Genomic DNA, 24,112 nt, shown 5'->3' with positions numbered 1-24,112 from the left:
AAGCTGGTATCTATCTTCTTGTCTGACTCTGGAGAAGACAGTGCGAACATCCCATAATGTTCCTTTAACAGCACAAAGCCAAACTAGACGATGTTCAGATTGTTGATTGTATTATATTCGGTGCAGTTTGCAGTTACAATCAGTCTAATGCTTGTTAACCCTTTCACTACAGAAGGTTAACCTTTCACTACCAGTGTGGTAGTCAGACCAGGCTGCAGAAACAAATTAGTGGGGGGGCATAAAATGTTCTCGAGGGGGCACAATGGTTTTTCAACACAGGTTCCCTATGTTTCAGCTGGGACAACGGCGCTGTGGCTTGCTTGGCGCTGCCCACGGTGCTGAACTAAACAGCAGAGAGGCAATTGAAAAATCTAATTTCTCTCTATCTTAAGAACATTCACTTATACATAAACAGACTGAACGGATATATATAACGGACCTGCTGGGGCAGCGGACTGAGAGCAGGGGACACAAACAGGCTGGATAAGCTGGTCAGGAAGGCCAGTAGCGTGGTTGGGGTGGAGCTGGACTCCCTAGCGAGGGTGGCAGAGAGGAGGAACCTTGCTAAGCTCCAGGCCATCAGGGAAAACCCCTCCCACCCACTATACACAGACTTGGCTGACAGGAGGAGCATGTTATAGGCTCACACTACCTAAATGCAGCACTGAACGGCACAGGAAGTCCTTCATTCCGACAGCCATCAGACTTTACAATGCATCACTGTGCCTCACTGCATCACTGAGCACAGAGTGACAGTTACCATCTTCCTGGACTCTTACTTTTTAAACAGCACTGTGCAATATTACACCTACTGTAGACTTCAGTATATTTTTACTGTATTTATTTACTGTATCTTTTATTCAATTTTTATTCTATTCTTAGGCCATTTGTTTTGTTATTCTTATTCGTGACTTGTTCTGTCTAAATGTTTAATGTTGAGTGATTTGCAGTGTAAAATTTACCTCAGGATAATACATTTCTATTCTATTCTATATCTTTGAAAAGTCTCCATTTATTCAACACTTCTGAATTCACTCCAATCCAATCCAACTTTATTTATAAAGCGCTTTAACAGCCACAGGGGCACAAAGTGCTGACAAACTGAACTGACAAAAATAAGGTGCATAAAAAAGCAAACAAAATTCCTCCACAGGCTACTCACCATCATTAGTAGAGCGGCAAGCAGCATTTGGGGACAGAGTAAAATCTTCTTAAAATACTGCCCCTCCACTCATTCCTGAACTTTTTTGTTAAGTCCTTCTCAAATGCCAACTGAATTAAATTGGCCTTGCGTCGATGAAGCATACTAAGGCGATGTTCTGTAAAGACGTTCTTGAGGGTAGAAAACGAATTCTCACAGAGTGCCGTGCTAGCTTCAGTAGTGTTGTTGTTGACATCAGTGCCCACTAGGGCTGTCCCCGACTAAGGATTTGGATAGTTGACTTTGATTGACCAAAAAAAAGATTTTTTTTGCCAGGGTGGGCACAGCTGACTCAGTGGGCGGGCCCGGCCCCCTAATGCCCGCCCATGGCGCCGGGTCTGGTGGTAGTGAAAGGGTTAACCTTATGTAGTGTGGTTGTGAAAGGGTTAACCCTTTGTCGTGTGGCAGTGAAAGGGTTAACCCTCTGTATAGTCGCAGTGAAAGGGTTAACCCTTTGGTAGCGTGGTAGTGAAAGGGTTAAGCCAAAGCAAGTAAGCATGTGCCTCCAAAACAATCCATATCTGCTTAAAAAGCTGCATTCTGCGTACCATACTGCCATACGTTTTGTAACGGGTGCAGGCTCTCGCACCCACCACTGCACTCTGTATCAGTCCTTAGGATGGTCCTCTCTGTACCAAAGAAGACAATCACACATGTTGATTTTTATCCTTAAGTCATTGCTAGGTAAGCTGCCCTTATATATCTCCAGACTTCTGTCCTTTTATACTTGCTTTTTAAATACCAGACGAGCAGCAAATGGGATGCTTTTAAATGTTCCTTTGATGCAGTCAGAGCTTGGTAAAGCTGCATTCTCGCACTATGCTTTTTATGGAATACGCTGCAAGTAAAACTTTGTCTAGAGGCACTTCCTACTGTAAATGCTTTTAAAAGGTATGCTACGATTAGCCCTTCACGAAACATGTAACTGTTTTACCTGATGCTATTGCTGATCTGATTATGCTCCTTGCCACTGCACAAATGACCTTCTGTATTTATATTTGAATTATATGTTTTTTTGTTTAATGCCCTGTTTTATGTTGAAACTTGTTGTGTGCCGTGTTGGTCAGGACTCCCTGGAGGAAGATATCTTGTATCTCAATGGGACATTCCTGGATAAATAAAATAAAATAAAAATATCTGATAGTCCTTTATGTTTATAAACACTACAGACCATTTATACATAAATACTACAGACTTATTATACATAAATACTACAGACCAGTAAACAACTTATGTCAGAGTGTACAGCCTTCTTTAATGGACTTGCACTATATACAGTATGTTGTGGACATATTTTAAAGAATATATCCTTATTGTATTTCTCAAAACATGAATATATGCCCATATTTGACATGAGGCCAGGGAATCAATATTATTTGCCATACATTACATTTATGCGTGGGTTTAGTGCAATAAATGAAAAACAATAAATAAAATACTCTTACAGGTTGGTAAAAGCCACGTCGTTCAGAAGATCTACACGTACTGCAGGGTCCAGTCACTTTCAATCCAATCAATTGACCTATCTCAAGCCCCGCCCTCTTTCCCTTGATCCTCCACAGAGAGATGTAACGGCTGTGATTGGAGGAATAAAAAAGAGGGTGGAGCTTGATATAATTAAAATTCAACCAGAGACAACATGAGTGAAACGATAAGGAACTTTGAAACTGAGTGACGCTGAAGAGGCTGTTTAGGAAGCGGACCTGTTCCTCATCTCACAGCCTCATGTTCTGAACTCGAATAATAATAATAATAATAATAATAATAATAATAATAATAATAATAATAAGCGGATGGGTCACAGCTAGGGATGTTCGATATTGGCTTATTTTTTTTTTACCGATATGCGATATCCGATATACCGATATTGTCCAACTCTTAATTTTCGATATCAACCGATACCGATATTACCCCCCCAAAAAAACGGAATAATTTCAGGTAATTAACATTACATATCTCTTGTCATGGAATTAACACAACATTATGCATACTTTTGACAATAAATAAAATCAGAATTTGTTCTTACTTGCTTGCCTGGGTAAATAAAGGTTAAATAAAAAAATAAAAAAATTCTTTTTTTGAAAACCGATCATTTCCGATATTACATTTGAATGCCAATATCGGACATCCCTAGTCACAGCCTCATGTTTTGAACTAGAATATAATAAGAGGATGGGTCACAGCCCCTGCCAGTGGTAACAAGGGGAACCATTTAAAATGTTTCCATGACAACACTGACCTCCATCCTCTTATTATTTTGGGCTGAACCCTCCCTTCACAAGAGTTCTGTGTCCATAGCAACGGAAAACTAAAATAAGACCTGCTGACCCCAAACCTGACCTCTGACATGTGGTTCCCAGATCACAGTGCAGAGAGATGCCATACACTGGCTAGGATCAAGGAACCTATAAACAAAGGAAGGGTCATTACGTTGTGCGTGACCACACATTGGTGCCCAGTGTGGAAACCTTCGGTTTGCCCGACATCAAGTTGAATGGGATCAACCGTCTCCTCATTCAAACACGGGATCAACCTCCGTCATTTAAAACAGGTTATTACCTCGGATGTCGGAATCATCTGCAATTTGTTGCCTTGTTAACAAGCTAACGTTTGATATATTGGTTGATGTATATTTCCTCAGATAGCTGCTATATTTTTAATACATGCTTCAATAGAACTGACACCAGAACTGACGGAGTCTGGCACCAAGCAGAGCATAGAACACTGGTATTCTGACCCTGCCTACTTTTAGTTTCCTTGGTATAGAACGCTGGTATTCTGACGTGACAACCCTTCCTTCTTTTATAGTTTCCTTGGCTAGGATCAGGATGTCCGCTTATGAAAAGCGAATCGTGATAGTTTGACGGTAACGTCAGTTTCACCATGGTACCAGGCTTTATTACCATGGCAGTACCACGGTGAGTCATTTATAGTGAGGTATCACCATGGTACCACTTCAATATGGTATATTTCAAACCATTCATTCATATTATAGACCTTTTCAAACTTGACAACATAAACATTCTAAATGGTAGGGATGAGCAAAACTATACTAAATAGCGAACGTAAGCTAACAGCAGCCAGCTAGCTAGGAGTAACAGCAGCCAACTAGCTAGGAGTAACAGCAGGCTAAAAGCAGCCAGCTAGCTAGGAGGCGTGATTTTTTTTCGTAGGCGTAGTTTGCGAAGACGCTCTCTGATTGGCTAGCCCGCGTACAGCGAAGACCATCTCTGATTGGTTTAGCTCCGAAGGGCTCTTCCGCCTTGTACATATATATTGTCTGCTTCAAAGTGGTTATGCTTTGGCCCTCTTTCGAAGTGGGTTATGCTTAGAGTTTATCTTTAGAGCAGGGCGATGGACCACCAGCCCTGATTCCAAACTCTAAGCATAACCCACTTCGAAAGAGGGCCAAAGCATAACCACTTTGAAGCAGAGAATATATATGTACAAGGCGGACATTTCTATCCCAGAGCCCTTCGGAGCTAAACCAATCAGAGAGGGTCTTCGCTGTACGCGGGCTAGCCAATCAGAGAGCGTCTTCGCAAACTGCGGCTACGAAAAAAATCACGCAGCTAGGAGTAACAGCAGGCTAACAGCAGCTAGCTAGGCGTAACAGCAGGCTAACAGCAGCCAGCTAGCTAGGAGTAACAGCAGGCTAACAGCAGCCAGCTAGCTAGGAGTAACAGCAGCCAGCTAGCTAGGAGTAACTGCAGGCTAACAGCAGCCAGCTAGCTAGGAGTAACAGCAGGCTAACAGCAGCCAGCTAGCTAGGAGTAACAGCAGGCTAACAGCAGCCAGCTAGCTAGGAGTAACAGCAGCCAGCTAGCTAGGAGTAACAGCAGGCTAACAGCAGCCAGCTAGCTAGGAGTAACAGCAGCCAGCTAGCTAGGAGTAACAGCAGGCCAACGGCAGCCAGCTAGCTAGGAGTAACAGCAGCCAGCTAGCTAGGAGTAACAGCAGCCAGCTAGCTAGGAGTAACAGCAGGCTAACAGCAGCCAACTAGCTAGGAGTAACAGCAGGCCAACGGCAGCCAGCTAGCTAGGAGTAACAGCAGGCTAACGGCAGCCAGCTAGCTAGGAGTAACAGCAGGCTAACAGCAGCCAACTAGCTAGGAGTAACAGCAGGCTAACGTTATTTCCAGGAACAAAAGCATTCATTATGAAAGTTACATCATCGATGCATGAAATGTGTGAACTTAGTGAAACAACATGGCAAATGTACAAAACGTTGCTACCATGTAACATATCTGGTCTCTCTTTCTTCATCTTTCTTTTCTGTTCTCCCAGCTGTTAGCAGACTGTCATGCTACCTGGCTAGCTAGCGAGCTGTACCCAGCATGCCGTTCAGCGGTGTAACAGTTAATAGGGTCCCCTCTCAATACACGACTACACAGTGTAGGTGCCGGTAAAACAAGGAAAATATATTTTTGAGACAAAATTATGAATTACTTTTAAAAATTGTAATTATTAAGAAAATATTTTAACGACTTCCAAAACCATTGCCCATCCAAACCATGATATTGATGGTAATTCCATCATTTATTTTTTAATTATGGAAATACCATAATTATTTTTTGTAAAGGTTACGTGGACGGAAACCTGATTGCTTAAAAACTATATATTACTGAGGTTACTGAACCTCTAGACTTAATGCTTCAAAACATCTGCTTCAATGAACAACATTACCTAGTCATTCTCACACACAAACATGATTACATCACACATCATTTACCGTTTAAATAGAACCTCTTTAAATTACATAAAAATATCTACATTATATTGTACTTTTCACGTACCATTCTTAAATACAGAACATCTCTTTCCACTGATAAACATGTTTGTACGTCTGACCTGCATCAATGGGTCCAAAGGTTAGAGTTTTAAAAGGGGCACTTAAACTAAACCGAGGAAGAGACGTGAAGAAGAGACGTCAGTCCTGTCAGTCTCACTCTCTTCCTTCCCTCTTCTTTCACTCCTCAGTCCTGTCGTCTAACAGTCTCACTCTCTTCTTTCACTCCTCAGTCCTGTCGTCTAACAGTCTCACTCTCTTCTTTCACTCCTCAGTCCTGTTGTCTAACAGTCTCACTCTCTTCTTTCACTCCTCAGTCCTGTCGTCTAACAGTCTCACTCTCTTCTTTCACTCCTCAGTCCTGTTGTCTTAACAGTCTCACTCTCTTCTTTCACTCCTCAGTCCTGTTGTCTAACAGTCTCACTCTCTTCTTTCACTCATCAGTCCTGTTGTCTAACAGTCTCACTCTCTTCTTTCACTCCTCAGTCCTGTCGTCTAACAGTCTCACTCTCTTCTTTCACTCCTCAGTCCTGTCGTCTAACAGTCTCACTCTCTTCTTTCACTCCTGAGTCCTGTTGTCTAACAGTCTCACTCTCTTCTTTCACTCCTCAGTCCTGTTGTCTAACAGTCTCACTCTCTTCTTTCACTCGTCAGTCCTGTCGTCTAACAGTCTCACTCTCTTCCTTCTCTCTCTTTCACTCCTCAGTCCTGCCGTCTAACAGTCTCACTCTCTTCCTTCTCTCTCTTTCACTCCTCAGTCCTGTCGTCTAACAGTATCACTCTCTTCCTTCTCTCTTCTTTCCGCAGGAGCTCCTTCATTAGTGGTTCTGAATGGAGTCAGGACCATCACCATCATCTCTCCTGGTACTGAGTCACTTGTTAGTGGTTTTAAACGGCGTCAGACGTTGGGTTTTGAATAAACAGCGTCAGACGTTGGGTTTTGAATAAACAGCGTCAGACGTTGGGTTTTGAATAAAGGTTGTCTGAGCTCCTTCTCTTTCCTCTCTCAAGTCCTGCATCTTTGTTCTAAGTAAACCTTTGACCAGAGGCTTTGGTGAAGGAGAAGCATTTAGATCACAGCTTAATGACAGTTCTGTGAAGTCCTATATCTCTGCGCAGCATTAGTTCGGTGAGACTGCGTCGGTTCCGTCGTGCTCCGTGTCTCTCCGCTGCCAAGACGAACTCCTGGCATTCCTATGCTCAGTAATAAAGAGATTCAGAGCCCATGTGTATCATACAGTACATCTCTCCACTCTTAAGCCCTTAGATTCAGTACCAAACGGACTGGAACATAGAGACACAGTCCTCCATAGGGATGCCCGACTTTTTTAGTCCTGATACCGATACCTAGTTTTGGGTATCTGCCGATATCAATACCAATCTGATATTTTAGTAAATATTATATTATTATAATAATGTCTAATCTTTTAAAACAACTGCATACCACATGCATCATTATGACCAATCTAAAAACAATAAACCAACCCAAGCAAGACATTTTCATACATTATCAATATATACATAAAAGTAACAGCCAATACTTATTGCGTAACCAGGATTATGGGATCTGTGGTGCCTTAAGACTGGCCAGTTCAAGAGATTAGTCCCTCCCAAATGACTTTGATTGACAGACTAGTGTTGAAATGCTAGCGGCTAGAATCTGCCATGCTCCCTTTCCTGCACTCACTGTTTGGAACAATCAAGGTGAACATGGATCTATAGCTCCTGGAGAAGTGTTAGTTGAAGAGCCACAATGGTGGCTCTATTTCACCTCGAAGAGCCACAATGGTGGGTCTATTTCACCTCAAAGAGCCACAATGGTACTGTAGCTATATTTCACCTTGCAATCTAAAAAACTGTAATTGCAGCGGCTTTCTTAGATAGCTAGCTAAGAAGCTAATGTTTTAGAAACTCAAAAGCTAAAAGCCATTCCTAGGTTGGTGCTCAATAGACGCACAGGAGCGGGAAGGAGAGAGACGTGACTTGTTGCTAAACACTGAAAGCTGAATCCGTTCAGGGAAGCTGGGCACAGTGTTTCTTCTCCTTCATGCGCCGCTTACTGAAGCAGCACGGCGTGTCTGGAACCGATCTGTTGTGGATCGGACCATCTGCAGCCGATACCGGGCTGATACCGGCTCAGCTGGATGGGGTATCTGATACCAGTATTGGATCAGTGCATCCATTGGTCCTCCATGCTTCCATCCTATGGTTCACATCATCAGGTACTGGGGCTAGTACCTGCCTCAGCAGGGGTCCTGGGAGCCTAAAAAAGGACAGTTTGGTACAATTCCTTCTTGAAATGGAACTTGGTTTCCATCTTCCCCAAGTATCCAGCAGGGCTAGCATGCCTTTGGTAGGGGCCCTGGAAGGTGCACTAGGAAGGGCCCTAAAAAGGTATAGCTTGGTACAATGGGACTCAGGTTTCATCACGTGGTTTTCAGATCAAGTAGTCCAGCAGGGCTAGTAGGAAGCATTCTGGGAAGAGCCCTAAAAATAGGTGTAAAAGAAAAAGTTAAACTCAAAAGGTGAGGCGTCCAGTGAACACTGATTTGGGATCCGTTCCTTTGTCTTCAGATCCTAGCATCGACCGGTACTTGAGAAGTACCATGGATAAGAACTCACTGCTCATTCCATCTTCTCATTACAATCTAAAAAGAAATAGTTTCACCCGTCTAGATGACCGTAATCTGATTATATTTGAGATTAAAAAGAAATGTATTCATCCAGGGAGTAATCCGGTGCACTCGAGCGAGTTGTAATCGTAATATCTGTGCCACAAAGGGTTAAAACCCAGACTTCACTGAGCATGCTCAGCAGGTCTGTTGGGGCGGAGCCTCTTATTGCACTGGGTGTCCCGGTCAGCAGGTCTGCCGTGCTTCACACAGCCGTCTGAGGAGACAGTAACATCTGTTAGAATCAGTCTGTCTGAGGAGACAACAGTAACATCTGTTAGAATCAGTCTGTCTGAGGAGACAACAGTAACATCTGTTAGAATCAGTCTGTCTGAGGAGACAATAATAACATCCGTTAGAATCAGTCTGTCTGAGGAGACAACAGTAACATCTGTTAGAATCAGTCTGTCTGAGGAGACAATAAAAACATCTGTTAGAATCAGTCTGTCTGAGGAGACAATAACAGTAACATCTGTTAGAATCAGTCTGTCTGAGGAGACAATAACAGTAACATATGTTAGAATCAGTCTGTCTGAGAAGACAATAACAGTAACATCTGTTAGAATCAGTCTGTCTGAGAAGACAATAACATCTGTTAGAATCAGTCTGTCTGAGAAGACAATAACAGTAACATCTGTTAGAATCAGAGTGTCTGCCATCGAAGGAGACAGTAGTAACATCTGGGGCGCTAACCTCATTCCAGGGTAAAATGACTTTGGACTCATGAAGCTAACATAGTAACTATCACTATCTAAGGTTACATTTCAACTAGGGATGCACCGATCCGACTTTTTCAGTCCCGATACAGATACCTGGGCTTTGGGTATCGGCCGATACAGAGTACCGATCCGATACCCATTGTTCAATTAATAAACTCTATGCCTCACTGTGTGGAAGAGACTGGGATCATTCTTTTGTGCAAGGCAACATCAGGCTCGACTTAAAACATTACTTTCCTAACTTAGTGAAACTAAATGTAACAAATTAACACATAGATATATAAATGTTATTTCTTATTTTATTTATCATTATATCCGATTATATCCGATATTAAATCCGATATATAATTTTTTTTTACCGATACCCGATCCAGCTATTTTAGTCATCGGGACCATTTAGTCAATATCAATATCGGATCGGTGCATCCCTAATTTCAACACAGGTCTGGTATCTACTTGATGTCCCATATCATATCAACCCGTGTCTGTCCCTCCCTGCCAGTTGTTACGTGTACATTGTTATACAGTAGGAGTAAGGAGGAGAACTCACTGGCGAGATAGGAGGCCGGCGCAGAACCAGTAGGAGGGGATTTCTGCCACTGTGGAGAGAGACAAAGACACTGGATAAGGGTTCATGTTTAGGTGCAGCTCCACACCTTCAACAACCCTCCCTACAGAGAGGACATTTCTGACAGGAAAGTTGCTCAGTTGCCATCCACCTATGGTTGGATAGTTACGTTAAGGTTGGATAGCTACCTCCAGCATTAAGTTATGGTTGGATAGCTACCTCCAGCATTATGTTATGGTTGGATACTGTAGCTACCTCCAGCATTATGTTATGGTTGGATACTGTAGCTACCTCCAGCATTACGTTATGGCTGGAGACTGTAGCTACCTCCAGCATTATGTTATGGTTGGAGACTGTAGCTACCTCCAGCATTATGTTATGGTTGGAGACTGTAGCTACCTCCAGCATTATGTTATGGTTGGAGACTGTAGCTACCTCCAGCATTACGTTATGGCTGGAGATTGTAGCTACCTCCAGCATTATGTTATGGTTGGATAGCTACCTCCAGCATTACGTTATGGCTGGAGACTGTAGCTACCTCCAGCATTATGTTATGGTTGGAGACTGTAGCTACCTCCAGCATTACGTTATGGCTGGAGATTGTAGCTACCTCCAGCATTACGTTATGGTTGGAGACTGTAGCTACCTCCAGCATTACGTTATGGTTGGAGACTGTAGCTACCTCCAACATTATGTTATGACTGGAGACTGTAGCTACCTCCAGCATTACGTTATGGTTGGAGACTGTAGCTACCTCCAGCATTATGTTATGACTGGAGACTGTAGCTACCTCCAGCATTACGTTATGGTTGGAGACTGTAGCTACCTCCAGCATTACGTTATGGTTGGAGACTGTAGCTACCTCCAGCATTACGTTATGGTTGGAGACTGTAGCTACCTCCAGCATTACGTTATGGTTGGAGACTGTAGCTACCTCCAGCATTACGTTATGACTGGAGACTGTAGCTACCTCCAGCATTATGTTATGACTGGAGACTGTAGCTACCTCCAGCATTATGTTATGACTGGAGACTGTAGCTACCTCCAGCATTATGTTATGACTGGAGACTGTAGCTACCTCCAGCATCACGTTATGGTTGGAGACTGTAGCTACCTCCAGCATTACGTTATGACTGGAGACTGTAGCTACCTCCAGCATTACGTTATGACTGGAGACTGTAGCTACCTCCAGCATTATGTTATGACTGGAGACTGTAGCTACCTCCAGCATTACGTTATGGCTGGAGACTGTAGCTACCTCCAGCTTTATGTTATGGTTGGAGACTGTAGCTACCTCCAGCATTACGTTATGACTGGAGACTGTAGCTACCTCCAGCATTACGTTATGACTGGAGACTGTAGCTACCTCCAGCATTATGTTATGACTGGAGACTGTAGCTACCTCCAGCATTACGTTATGGTTGGAGACTGTAGCTACCTCCAGCATTATGTTATGACTGGAGACTGTAGCTACCTCCAGCATTATGTTATGGTTGGAGACTGTAGCTACCTCCAGTATTACGTTATGGTTGGAGACTGTAGCTACCTCCAGCATTACATTATGGTTGGAGACTGTAGCTACCTCCAGCATTATGTTATGACTGGAGACTGTAGCTACCTCCAGCATTACGTTATGGTTGGAGACTGTAGCTACCTCCAGCATTATGTTATGGTTGGATAGCCACCTCCAACATTACGTTATGACTGGAGACTGTAGCTACCTCCAGCATTATGTTATGACTGGAGACTGTAGCTACCTCCAGCATTATGTTATGACTGGAGACTGTAGCTACCTCCAGCATTACGTTATGGTTGGAGACTGTAGCTACCTCCAGCATTATGTTATGGTTGGATAGCCACCTCCAACATTACGTTATGACTGGAGACTGTAGCTACCTCCAGCATTATGTTATGACTGGAGACTGTAGCTACCTCCAGCATTATGTTATGACTGGAGACTGTAGCTACCTCCAACATTACGTTATGACTGGAGACTGTAGCTACCTCCAGCATTACGTTATGACTGGAGACTGTAGCTACCTCCAGCATTACGTTATGGTTGGAGACTGTAGCTACCTCCAGCATTATGTTATGACTGGAGACTGTAGCTACCTCCAGCATTACGTTATGACTGGAGACTGTAGCTACCTCCAGCATTACGTTATGGTTGGAGACTGTAGCTACCTCCAGCATTACGTTATGGTTGGAGACTGTAGCTACCTCCAGCATTAAGTTATGGCTGGAGACTGTAGCTACCTCCAGCATTACGTTATGGCTGGAGACTGTAGCTACCTCCAGCATTATGTTATGGTTGGAGACTGTAGCTACCTCCAACATTAAGTTATGGCTGGAGACTGTAGCTACCTCCAGCATTACGTTATGGCTGGAGACTGTAGCTACCTCCAGCATTATGTTATGGTTGGAGACTGTAGCTACCTCCAACATTAAGTTATGGCTGGAGACTGTAGCTACCTCCAGCATTATGTTATGGCTGGAGACTGTAGCTACCTCCAGCATTATGTTATGGCTGGAGACTGTAGCTACCTCCAGCATTACGTTATGGTTGGAGACTGTAGCTACCTCCAGCATTATGTTATGGTTGGAGACTGTAGCTACCTCCAGCATTACGTTATGGTTGGATAGCTACCTCCAGCATTACGTTATGGTTTGAGACTGTAGCTACCTCCAGCATTACGTTATGGTTGGATAGCTACCTCCAACATCACGCTATAAGAAATAAAAAATAAACTGTTATTTCTTCATCTCCATCTATGTTAAAGGTGACATGCATTATAAATGGCTTTTTTCAGTGTCTAGCATTGTATTATAGTAATAGTAGTTAGTATCAATGTGTCTGTGTCTCTAAATACCATATTGGCGGATTGCTCTCATTCAGGTCCAACCATTTCCTGCTCGATTTAATTAGGTCATCCTGATTTGACTCGCAAGTCGCAACATATTTTGTACTGTATATTTTATATTGGAATGTATACATAACATAGGAAATGTGAATCCCGGACCGTATTTTATTATTATTATTTTATTCTTAGGCTTATTTTATTCTTTATTCTTAGGCGTGACTTTGTTTTATCTACCTAAATGTTTACTGTGAGCGATTTGTAGTGCCATATTTCCCTCAGGATGATTAACGTATTTCTATTCAATTCTATTGTAACCTGTGGACTCCCTTCACCTCAGATCAGGGTTCCCACAGACATTGTAAAGTGAAATTCAAGGACTTTTCCAAGCACTATTTTTTCATTGAAAACGGGCATTTAAAAGGATACAATTCACTTTTAAATGCTGTTTTTATAGAAAAACAAATCTGATCCAATATTTATGGCTTAAAACCAATTTCCGACAATTAGTTACACTTTTTTTTTTTTTTTTAACTTTGACCAGTCAGCTGGTTCTTTTAGCGTTTATCGCTTTTTCATCGCATTCATACTTGGTCAAGTTCGACCGAGAGAAGCAGGCTGAAAGGGTTCAGATGGGGGGGAAGACACTCTGGGAAAGGCACGGCTGCCGTCCGGGATTCGAACGCGCTCAGCCCCAGATCCGTGACGAGCACGGTTGTCCACGGCGCTGAAATAGCACTCGCGGTACGTGGTGAGCTACTGGAGCTCCCCAATTAGTTACACTTTAAATACAAACATTTAATTTCTTGATTCAGAACAATTTCACCATGGATGAACAAAACTTTCAATGCGAATGGTTGATTTGAATTTCAAGGACTTTTTAAGCACCTTGTTAAAATAAATGGGCTGTTTTCAAGGAATTCCAGGCCTGGACTTATAAAATCAAGCACTTTAAGCACTTCAGGGACCTTGTGCGAACCCTGTCAGATACTCACTATGAACCTGTGGACTCCCTTCAAGCTGCCGAACCTCAGGTAGGATATGTCTCCCTTGTCCTTGCCGCTGTCCAGGTCTGTGGTGTAGATGTGCGAGACGCCGGCCCCCCTGATCAGGGGGACGCACTCGTCACAGGGACACTTGGTCACAAACAGCAGGGTGGACTCTTCCGTCTTGATGTCAGAGCTCCTGGAACAGCCGTGGTGTCGTCAGTATCCGTCTATCTATCTCTGTTCTGCTCTATATTATCAGTATTAGCTGAATGTCAGGGTGTTCTGCTCTATATGATCAGTATTAGCTGAATGTCAGGGCGTTCTGCTCTATATTATCAGTATTAGCTGAATGTCAGGGCGTTCTGCTCTATATTATCAGTATTAGCTGAATGTCAGGGCGTTCTGCTCTATATTATCAGTATTATCTGAATGTCAGGGCGTTCTGCTCTATTTTAGCTGAATGTCAGGGCGTTCTGCTCTATATTATCAGTATTAGCTGAATGTCAAGGCGTTCTGCTCTATATTATCAGTATTAGCTGAATGTCAAGGCGTTCTGCTCTATATTATCAGTATTAGCTGAATGTCAGGGCGTTCTGCTCTATATTATCAGTATTAGCTGAATGTCAGGGCGTTCTGCTCTATATTATCAGTATTAGCTGAATGTCAGGGCGTTCTGCTCTATATTATCAGTATTAGCTGAATGTCAGGGCGTTCTGCTCTATATTATCAGTATTAGCTGAATGTCAGGGCGTTCTGAATGTCAGGGCGTTCTGCTCTATTTTAGCTGAATGTCAGGGCGTTCTGCTCTATATTATCAGCATTAGCTGAATGTCAAGGCGTTCTGCTCTATATTATCAGTATTAGCTGAATGTCAGGACGTTCTGCTCTATATTATCAGTATTAGCTGAATGTCAGGGCGTTCTGCTCTATATTATCAGTATTAGCTGAATGTCAGGGCGTTCTGCTCTATACTATCAGTATTAGCTGAATGTCAGGGCGTTCTGCTCTATATTATCACAGTATTAGCTGAATGTCAGGGCGTTCTGCTCTATATTATCAGTATTAGCTGAATGTCAGGGCTATATTATCAGTAGGGATGTTCGATATTGGCTTTTTTACCGATATCCCGATATTGTCCAACTCTTAATTTCCGATACCGATATCAACCGATATATGCGATATAATTTCAGGTAATTAACATTACATATCTTGTCGTGGAATTAACACAACATTATACATACTTTTGACAATAAATAAAATAAGAACTTGTTCTTACTTGCTTGCCTGGGTAAATAAAGGTTAAATAAATGTATATGTATAATAATAATGTAATAATGTATAAAAAAAAAAAATTATTCTTTTTTTAGACCAATACCGATCATATCCGATATTACATTTTAAAGCCAATATCGGCCGATAATATAGGACATCCCTAATTATCAGTATTACCTGAATGTCAGGGCGTTCTGCTCCGCGTGGACGATGTATCTGTATTTGCGTCTCTGTCTGTCCTGCTGCTTGTTGTCCATCTGAGGGTACTCTGCGTACTGGGAGCCCGCTGGGTAGGCGTTGTACCCACAACCCACCAGGTACAACCGTCCTGTACCGTCGCAGCCGGCCTGGAACAACGAGCGATACAGAGAAAATATATCACCACTCTGTCAGTTAATCCATCAGGATGTGTGTAACTAGGAGGGATATGAGGACTGTGTTTAACTAGGAGAGATATGAGGACTGTGTGTAACTAGGGGGGATATGAGGACTGTGTGTAACTAGGAGGGATATGAGGACTGTGTGTAACTAGGAGGGATATGAGGACTGTGTGTAACTAGGAGAGATATGAGGAATGTGTAACTAGGAGAGATATGAGGACTGTGTGTAACTAGGAGAGATATGAGGACTGTGTGTAACTAGGAGGGATATGAGGACTGTGTGTAACTAGGAGGGATATGAGGACTGTAACTAGGAGGGATACGAGGACTGTGTGTAACTAGAAGGGATACGAGGACTGTGTAAATAGGAGAGATATGAGGACTGTGTAACTAGGAGAGATATGAGGACTGTGTGTAACTAGGAGAGATATGAGGACTGTGTGTAACTAAGAGATATATGAGGACTGTGTGTAACTAGGAGAGATATGAGGACTGTGTGTAACTAGGAGATATACGAGGACTGTGTGTAACTAGGAGAGATATGAGGACTGTGTGTAACTAGGAGAGATATGAGGACTGTGTGTAACTAGGAGAGATATGAGGACTGTGTGTAACTAGGAGAGATATGAGGACTGTGTGTAACTAGGAGGGATATGAGGACTGTGTGTAACTAGGAGAGATATGAGGACTGTGTGTAACTAGGAGGGATATGAGGACTGTGTAACTAGGAGGGATATGAGGACTGTGTGTAACTAGGAGGGATATGAGGACTGTGTGTAACTAGGAGGGATACGAGGACTGTGTGTAACTAGGAGAGATACGAGGACTGTGTGTAACTAGGAGGGATACGAGGACTGTGTGTAACTAGGAGAGATATGAGGACTGTGTGTAACTAGGAGAGATATGAGGACTGTGTGTAACTAGGAGGGATACGAGGACTGTGTGTAACTAGGAGAGATATGCGGACTGTGTGTAACTAGGAGAGATATGAGGACTGTGTGTAACTAGGAGAGATACGAGGACTGTGTGTAACTAGGAGGGATACGAGGACTGTGTAACTAGGAGAGATACGAGGACTGTGTGTAACTAGGAGGGATACGAGGACTGTGTGTAACTAGGAGGGATACGAGGACTGTGTGTAACTAGGAGAGATACGAGGACTGTGTGTAACTAGGAGGTATACGAGGACTGTGTGTAACTAGGAGAGATATGAGGACTGTGTGTAACTAGGAGAGATATGAGGACTGTGTGTAACTAGGAGAGATATGAGGACTGTGTGTAACTAGGAGGGATATGAGGACGGTGTGTAACTAGGAGGGATATGAGGACTGTGTGTAACTAGGAGAGATATGAGGACTGTGTGTCACTAGGAGGGATATGAGGACTGTGTGTAACTAGGAGGGATATGAGGACTGTGTGTAACTAGGAGGGATATGAGGACTGTGTGTAACTAGGAGGGATATGAGGACTGTGTGTAACTAGGAGGGATATGAGGACTGTGTGTAACTAGGAGGGATATGAGGACTGTGTGTAACTAGGAGAGATATGAGGACTGTGTGTAACTAGGAGATATATGAGGACTGTGTGTAACTAGGAGGGATATGAGGACTGTGTGTAACTAGGAGGGATATGAGGACTGTGTGTAACTAGGAGGGATATGAGGACTGTGTGTAACTAGGAGGGATATGAGGACTGTGTGTAACTAGGAGGGATATGAGGACTGTGTGTAACTAGGAGGGATATGAGGACTGTGTGTAACTAGGAGGGATATGAGGACTGTGTGTAACTAGGAGGGATATGAGGACTGTGTGTAACTAGGAGGGATATGAGGACTGTGTGTAACTAGGAGGGATATGAGGACTGTGTAACTAGGAGAGATATGAGGACTGTGTGTAACTAGGAGGGATATGAGGACTGTGTGTAACTAGGAGGTATATGAGGACTGTGTGTAACTAGGAGGGATATGAGGACTGTGTGTAACTAGGAGGGGTATGAGGACTGTAACTAGGAGAGGTATGAGGACTGTGTGTAACTAGGAGGGATATGAGGACTGTGTGTAACTAGGAGGTATATGAGGACTGTGTGTAACTAGGAGGGATATGAGGACCGTGTGTAACTAGGAGGTATATGAGGACTGTGTGTAACTAGGAGGGATATGAGGACTGTATGCAACAAGGAGGGGTATGAGGACTGTGTGTAACTAGGAGGGATATGAGGACTGTGTGTAACTAGGAGGGATATGAGGACTGTGTGTAACTAGGAGGGGTATGAGGACTGTGTAACTAGGAGAGATATGAGGACTGTATGCAACAAGGAGGGATATGAGGACTGTGTGTAACTAGGAGGGATATGAGGACTGTGTGTAACTAGGAGGGATATGAGGACTGTGTGTAACTAAGAGGGGTATGAGGACTGTGTAACTAGGAGATATGAGGACTGTGTGTAACTAGGAGGTATACGAGGACTGTGAGGGGTAACTAGGAGGGATATGAGGACTGTATGCAACAAGGAGGGATATGAGGACTGTGTGTAACTAGGAGGGATATGAGGACTGTGTGTAACTAGGAGGGATATGAGGACTGTGTGTAACAAGGAGGGATATGAGGACTGTGTGTAACTAGGAGGGATATGAGGACTGTATGCAACAAGGAGGGATATGAGGACTGTGTGTAACTAGGAGGGATATGAGGACTGTGTGTAACTAGGAGGGATATGAGGACTGTGTGTAACTAGGAGGGATATGAGGACTGTGTGTAACTAGGAGGGATATGAGGACTGTGTAACTAGGAGAGATATGAGGACTGTGTGTAACTAGGAGGGATATGAGGACTGTGTGTAACGAGGTATATGAGGACTGTGTGTAACTAGGAGGGATATGAGGACTGTGTGTAACTAGGAGGTATATGAGGACTGTGTGTAACTAGGAGAGATACGAGGACTGTGTGTAACTAGGAGAGATATGAGGACTGTGTGTAACTAGGAGGGATATGAGGACAGTGTGTAACTAGGAGGGATATGAGGACTGTGTGTAACTAGGAGGGATATGAGGACTGTGTGTAACTAGGAGGGGTATGAGGACTGTGTAACTAGGAGAGATATGAGGACTGTGAGGGGTAACTAGGAGGGATATGAGGACTGTATGCAACAAGGAGGGGTATGAAGACTGTGAGGGGTAACTAGGAGGGGTAACTCACAGACGTCCCCAGGGCCCATATCACGGCACCAACCCCGACCTTAGGATCCTCTGGAATAGAATAAAGAAAAGATTTCACTCCCATTTTCTGAGAGCTTGTGGGTCCCTGATGATATATCAGTCATAAAATCTGGTTGTTGCCTCGGGACAACAGTGTACTAAGAGGTACTAGAACACCAAGATTTTTAACCCACCTGACCAGATACTGGTCGTTGCCTCGGGACAACAGTGTACTAAGAGGTTTTAACCCCCCTAATGTCTGCACAATGTTGCCCAGAGGCAACGAATGAAAAAACTGTTTTAGTAGATAAATAAAAACTGAAATAATGTAACCCTGTGAGGCTCCCAGTTTCAAGATTACAACATCACTAAAAACATTTTAGCTAAAAAAATTTAAATAATTTTAAAGTCTGTAAATGGTTTATTTTTTGTTTCTTTACGCACATTTACATAGTCAATGGGTCCTGTTGTTCAGCCTCACAATGCTATTGGATAGTAAATGTGTTTATAGGTCCCACCCTCTGAAGTTGCTAATGTCTTTTTTATTTGGGCAATCAAATATGTATTCATGCACATTCACTTAGCCTTTTCTACCAAGTTATTTTAATTTAAAACATGTAGAAAAGTGATATTTATCTTTTTTTGGTTTTGCTGGCACCGTGTCACATGTGGCTTTGCTTCCTGAAAGGACTGCTCTACCCCCAGACAAAAGACCACGCCCACGTCAGACCCTGATGTTATTGGACAGAGACATGTCTGGTAATGTCATTCATGTGTGCCACACTGTGGCTTGTCAGAGGGCTGGGAATGTGGCCAGGCAGCTCATCATCAACAGAATGTGACATGCAGCTCAACAAGTCCTGTATGTCTCCTTCTCCTCCTCCACACTGTACTATATTAATGATGTACAAAATTCCAGCTCAGGCCAAATGCCCTTTAGCAAGGCACTGAACGCCAAACAATCACACTGACGTTCTCTGAAGTTTGACCTGCGCCTGTTTGAACATTTAATAAATCTTCATATTTGTATTGGTTTAAATAGTTTTTATTGGTTTTAAAAAAGGAAAATCACATTTGGTATTATTGCTACTATTGTTACTATTGCTACTATTGTTACTAGTGTTACTATTGTTACTATTGCCATTATTGTTACTATTGTTACTAGTGTTACTATTGTTACTAGTGTTACTATTGTTACTATTGCTACTAGTGTTACTATTGTTACTAGTGTTACTGGAGCGTAACAGTAAGAAGCATTTTGTATGAAAGTATTCTGTACTTCTGTATGACAACTATTAAAGAACTTGAACTTGAACTTGAACTAGTGTTACTATTGTTACTATTGTTACTAGTGTTACTAGTGTTCTATTGCTACTAGTGTTACTAGTGTTACTATTGTTACTAGTGTTACTATTGTTACTAGTGTTACTATTGCTACTAGTGTTACTATTGTTACTATTGTTACTAGTGTTACTAGTGTTACTATTGCTACTAGTGTTACTATTGTTACTAGTGTTACTATTGCTACTATTGCTACTATTGTTACTAGTGTTACTATTGTGGGATTTTTTGTGTCTAAACGGACACAAGACAGACCTGTCCGGTAGGCCAGCAGTCTGGCCTGGATGATGCAGTGTCTGGCTACTTCCTGGGTCACCCCCTGGAGAGAGGACTGGGGCGCCCCCTGGAGAGAGGACTGGGGCAGGGCAGCCTGGGATGAGGACGATGGAACAGGATCCATGGATGAATCTTCTTGTTCTTCCCTATGAAACAGACACAAGGACAGACACAGAGGGAAGCATTCTCACTTAGATTGAACTGGCAGAGTGGCTACGTGTGAGTGAGTGAGTTGTCAGTTTTTCTACCCCGGAGCCCGATCCGAGTCATTATTGTCCCGGTCCCATTAGTCTTCTCCTACATAGGGTCCTATATTAGTCTTCTTCTACATAGTGTCCTACATAGCTGCACACTTCAAGTTAAGAAAACCAATAGATATGCCTGGTAATTGAATATCCATTGTTTCCTATTGTAGGTCCGCCTGGTTTAATTGTGTAATAAATAATGCGTGTATAACCTCAACCCTGGTCAGATTTGATCCAACGCACATCAAAAACGATAAAAAAAGTCATATTATGTAAATCATATAATAAAGGCTCCAAAAAGGACACTGCTCTTCCAAGATGGATTACAGAGCCCCTAGAAGGGCTAGGATCACACCAAGCTGGAGTTCAGAGCCCCTAGAAGGGCTAGGATCACACCAAGCTGGAGTTCAGAGCCCCTAGAAGGGCTAGGATCACACCAAGCTGGAGTTCAGAGCCCCTAGAAGGGCTAGGATCACACCATCCCTCCTTAAGAGCATGAAGCTGCAGGAAGCTCCTCCCACTGACTTGTAGAAGCTCCTCCCACTGACCTCTATAAGCTCATCCCACTGACCTGTAGAAGCTCCTCCCACTGACCTGTAGAAGCTCCTCCCACTGACCTAGCTCCTCCCACTTACCTGTAGAAGCTCCTCCCACTGACCCATATAGGCTCCTCCCACTGACCCGTAGAGGCTCCTCCCACTGACCTGTAGAAGCTCCTCCCACTGACCCGTAGAAGCTCCTCCCACTGACCGGTAGAAGCTCCTCCCACTGACCCGTAGAAGCTCCTCCCACTGACCCGTAGAGGCTCCTCCCACTGACCTGTAGAAGCCGTGATGCAGCAGCGGGACCCCCGCAGCGACGGAGGCCAGCAGGCCGACCAGCTCCAGCATGTTCTGCCTCAGGCTGGAGAAGTAGGGCTCCATGCAGACGTTCTCCAGACCCATCTGGGTCAGAACCTCCCGGTGCTGCCGCTCTGTGGGGATCAGGAACTCCCCGGAGAACGTCTCCAGATGTCTCCTACGCTGTCTGGGTGGAGGGACAGACGGTTAACATGAGTCTCCTACGCTGTCTGTCTGGCAGTGTCCATCTGTGTGACATTTTCAACCATGTTTTCAGTTGCTAGGTAACAACAACATCATTGTTCCAGTTCAGAACATCTGGTCCACAACATTTAAAAAACACGAGAACAGCTGATGTTATCAGGTGATGTAATGCTAAACTGAAGTGTAGCCAGACTGTGCAGGGATATGCTGTTCTGTTCCTACCAGATACTACAGCCCAGTGCAAGCTGTTCCTACCAGATACAGTCCAGTGCAACCTGTTCCTACCAGATACAGCCCAGTGCAAGCTGTTCCTACCAGATACAGCCCAGTGCAACCTGTTCCTACCAGATACAGCCCAGTGCAACCTGTTCCTACCAGATACAGCCCAGTGCAACCTGTTCCTACCAGATACAGCCCAGTGCAACCTGTTCCTACCAGATACAGCCCAGTGCAACCTGTTCCTACCAGATACAGCCCAGTGCACCCTGTTCCTACCAGATACAGCCCAGTGCAACCTGTTCCTACCAGATACAGCCCAGTGCAATACGTGGATTACAGCGCTGAAATTATATAACTGGAAACTGTCAAACACCAGAGTCTGTACTAGCACCCATTTCATCCATACTATCACCCAAGGACCAGCATAAGTCCAGCACGTGTACATAGTGTAATTGTTTTAAACCACTGAAAGGTCTACAGTATATATATATATATATATATATATATAAAACTAAATAAGACTTGTGCACATCTAGTTGGACCCCGACTGGAGGTGCAGGTCAGCACAAGAGAGATATATAAAACTAAAAGTAGAATACAGTATATTGTGTAATTGTTTTAAACCACTGAAAGGTCTACAGTATATATATATATATATATATATATATATATAATTACACACACAGTATATTGTGTTATTGTTTTAAACCACTGAAAGGTCTACATTATATATATTATATTTATATATTATACACAGTATATTGTTTTAAACCACTGAAATGTCTACATTATACACACAGTAATATTGTGTAATTGTTTTAAACCACTGAAAGGTCTACAGTATATATATGCATTATATATTATACACAGTAATATTGTGTAATTGTTTTAAACCACTGAAAGGTCTACAGTATATATATTTATTATATATTATACACAGTAATATTGTTTTAAACCACTGAAAGATCTACATTATTTATTATATATTATACACAGTAATATTGTTTTAAACCACTGAAAGATCTACATTATATATTATATATTATACACAGTAATATTGTGTACCTGGCAAAGAGTTCGTCAGCATCCAACCCCGTCTCATCTCCTATCACCTTCTCCATGAAATCGCTCCCCCTAGAGGTCTGGTCTATGAACTGCGCCAGCCCGGGAGCCAGGGGCTGCAGCGTCACGCAGATGTGAGGACGGCTGTTGGACTTCAGCCTCTCCGTCGCCACGGCGTCCAGCTCCGCCTCCTGCGTCACGTAGTCTGTTGCATGCTGGGAAGTGTAGTCCGTTGGCTCTGCGGAAGGCGACCTCAGCAGGCTGACCTCGGGGTCACCGGGCCAGAAGGAGATTCTGTTCACCCCAGCTGTGAAGAGAGACCAGTATGAGATTCTGTTCACCTCAGCTGTGAAGAGACACCAGTATGAGATTCTGTTCACCCCAGCTGTGAAGAGAGACCAGTATGATATTCTGTTCACCTCAGCTGTGAAGAGACACCAGTATGATATTCTGTTCACCTCAGCTGTGAAGAGACACCAGTATGATATTCTGTTCACCTCAGCTGTGAAGAGACACCAGTATGATATTCTGTTCACCTCAGCTGTGAAGAGACACCAGTATGATATTCTGTTCACCTCAGCTGTGAAGAGACACCAGTATGATATTCTGTTCACCTCAGCTGTGAAGAGACACCAGTATGATATTCTGTTCACCTCAGCTGTGAAGAGACACCAGTATGATATTCTGTTCACCCCAGCTGTGAAGAGACACCAGTATGATATTCTGTTCACCTCAGCTGTGAAGAGAGACCAGTATGATATTCTGTTCACCCCAGCTGTGAAGAGACACCAGTATGATATTCTGTTCACCTCAGCTGTGAAGAGACACCAGTATGATATTCTGTTCACCCCAGCTGTGAAGAGAGACCAGTATGATATTCTGTTCACCTCAGCTGTGAAGAGACACCAGTATGATATTCTGTTCACCTCAGCTGTGAAGAGACACCAGTATGATATTCTGTTCACCTCAGCTGTGAAGAGACACCAGTATGATATTCTGTTCACCCCAGCTGTGAAGAGACACCAGTATGATATTCTGTTCAAACGCACGACACACCGGCTGGTAAAGAGCCTTATCAATACGTGTCAGACGTGCCCAACACGACAAGACACTTTGTTTACACTTTATTTTCCACCTCATACTATAGTCTACCCACATACAGGTCTGAAATGTCTCTCCTGATAACTAGGTCTGAAATGTCTCTCCTGAATGTGTTGTTTTAACTTCATTCATCTACATGTTGGGGATTAATATATTTTGGAATCATTCTGGAATTTCCATCCCTC

At 43.2% G+C, this 24,112-nt stretch overlaps 1 protein-coding gene across 1 annotated transcript in view; it reads right to left on the bottom strand.

The window, feature by feature from the left end:
• Positions 1–5,448: 5,448 nt before the first annotated feature.
• The window catches only part of cdadc1 (cytidine and dCMP deaminase domain containing 1), a 29,650-nt gene continuing 10,986 nt past the window's right edge, over positions 5,449–24,112 (bottom strand). The window contains exons 5-12 of the mRNA XM_084314795.1: positions 22,830–23,133; positions 21,322–21,528; positions 20,237–20,403; positions 18,642–18,691; positions 15,245–15,414; positions 13,802–13,991; positions 9,931–9,979; positions 5,449–8,878 (exon numbers count right to left, since the gene is read on the bottom strand). Coding sequence (XP_084170921.1) covers positions 8,787–8,878; positions 9,931–9,979; positions 13,802–13,991; positions 15,245–15,414; positions 18,642–18,691; positions 20,237–20,403; positions 21,322–21,528; positions 22,830–23,133 — 1,229 coding nt within the window. The 3' untranslated portion in view covers positions 5,449–8,786. The remainder of the gene's footprint in view (positions 8,879–9,930; positions 9,980–13,801; positions 13,992–15,244; positions 15,415–18,641; positions 18,692–20,236; positions 20,404–21,321; positions 21,529–22,829; positions 23,134–24,112) is intronic.

Source organism: Notolepis coatsorum (assembly GCF_963971535.1).
Source record: "Notolepis coatsorum genome assembly, chromosome: 1".
In the NCBI taxonomy this organism is placed as follows: domain Eukaryota; kingdom Metazoa; phylum Chordata; class Actinopteri; order Aulopiformes; family Paralepididae; genus Notolepis; species Notolepis coatsorum.
The sequence above is the reverse complement of the archived record's forward strand: the minus strand, read 5'-3'. Positions and strand labels throughout refer to the sequence as shown.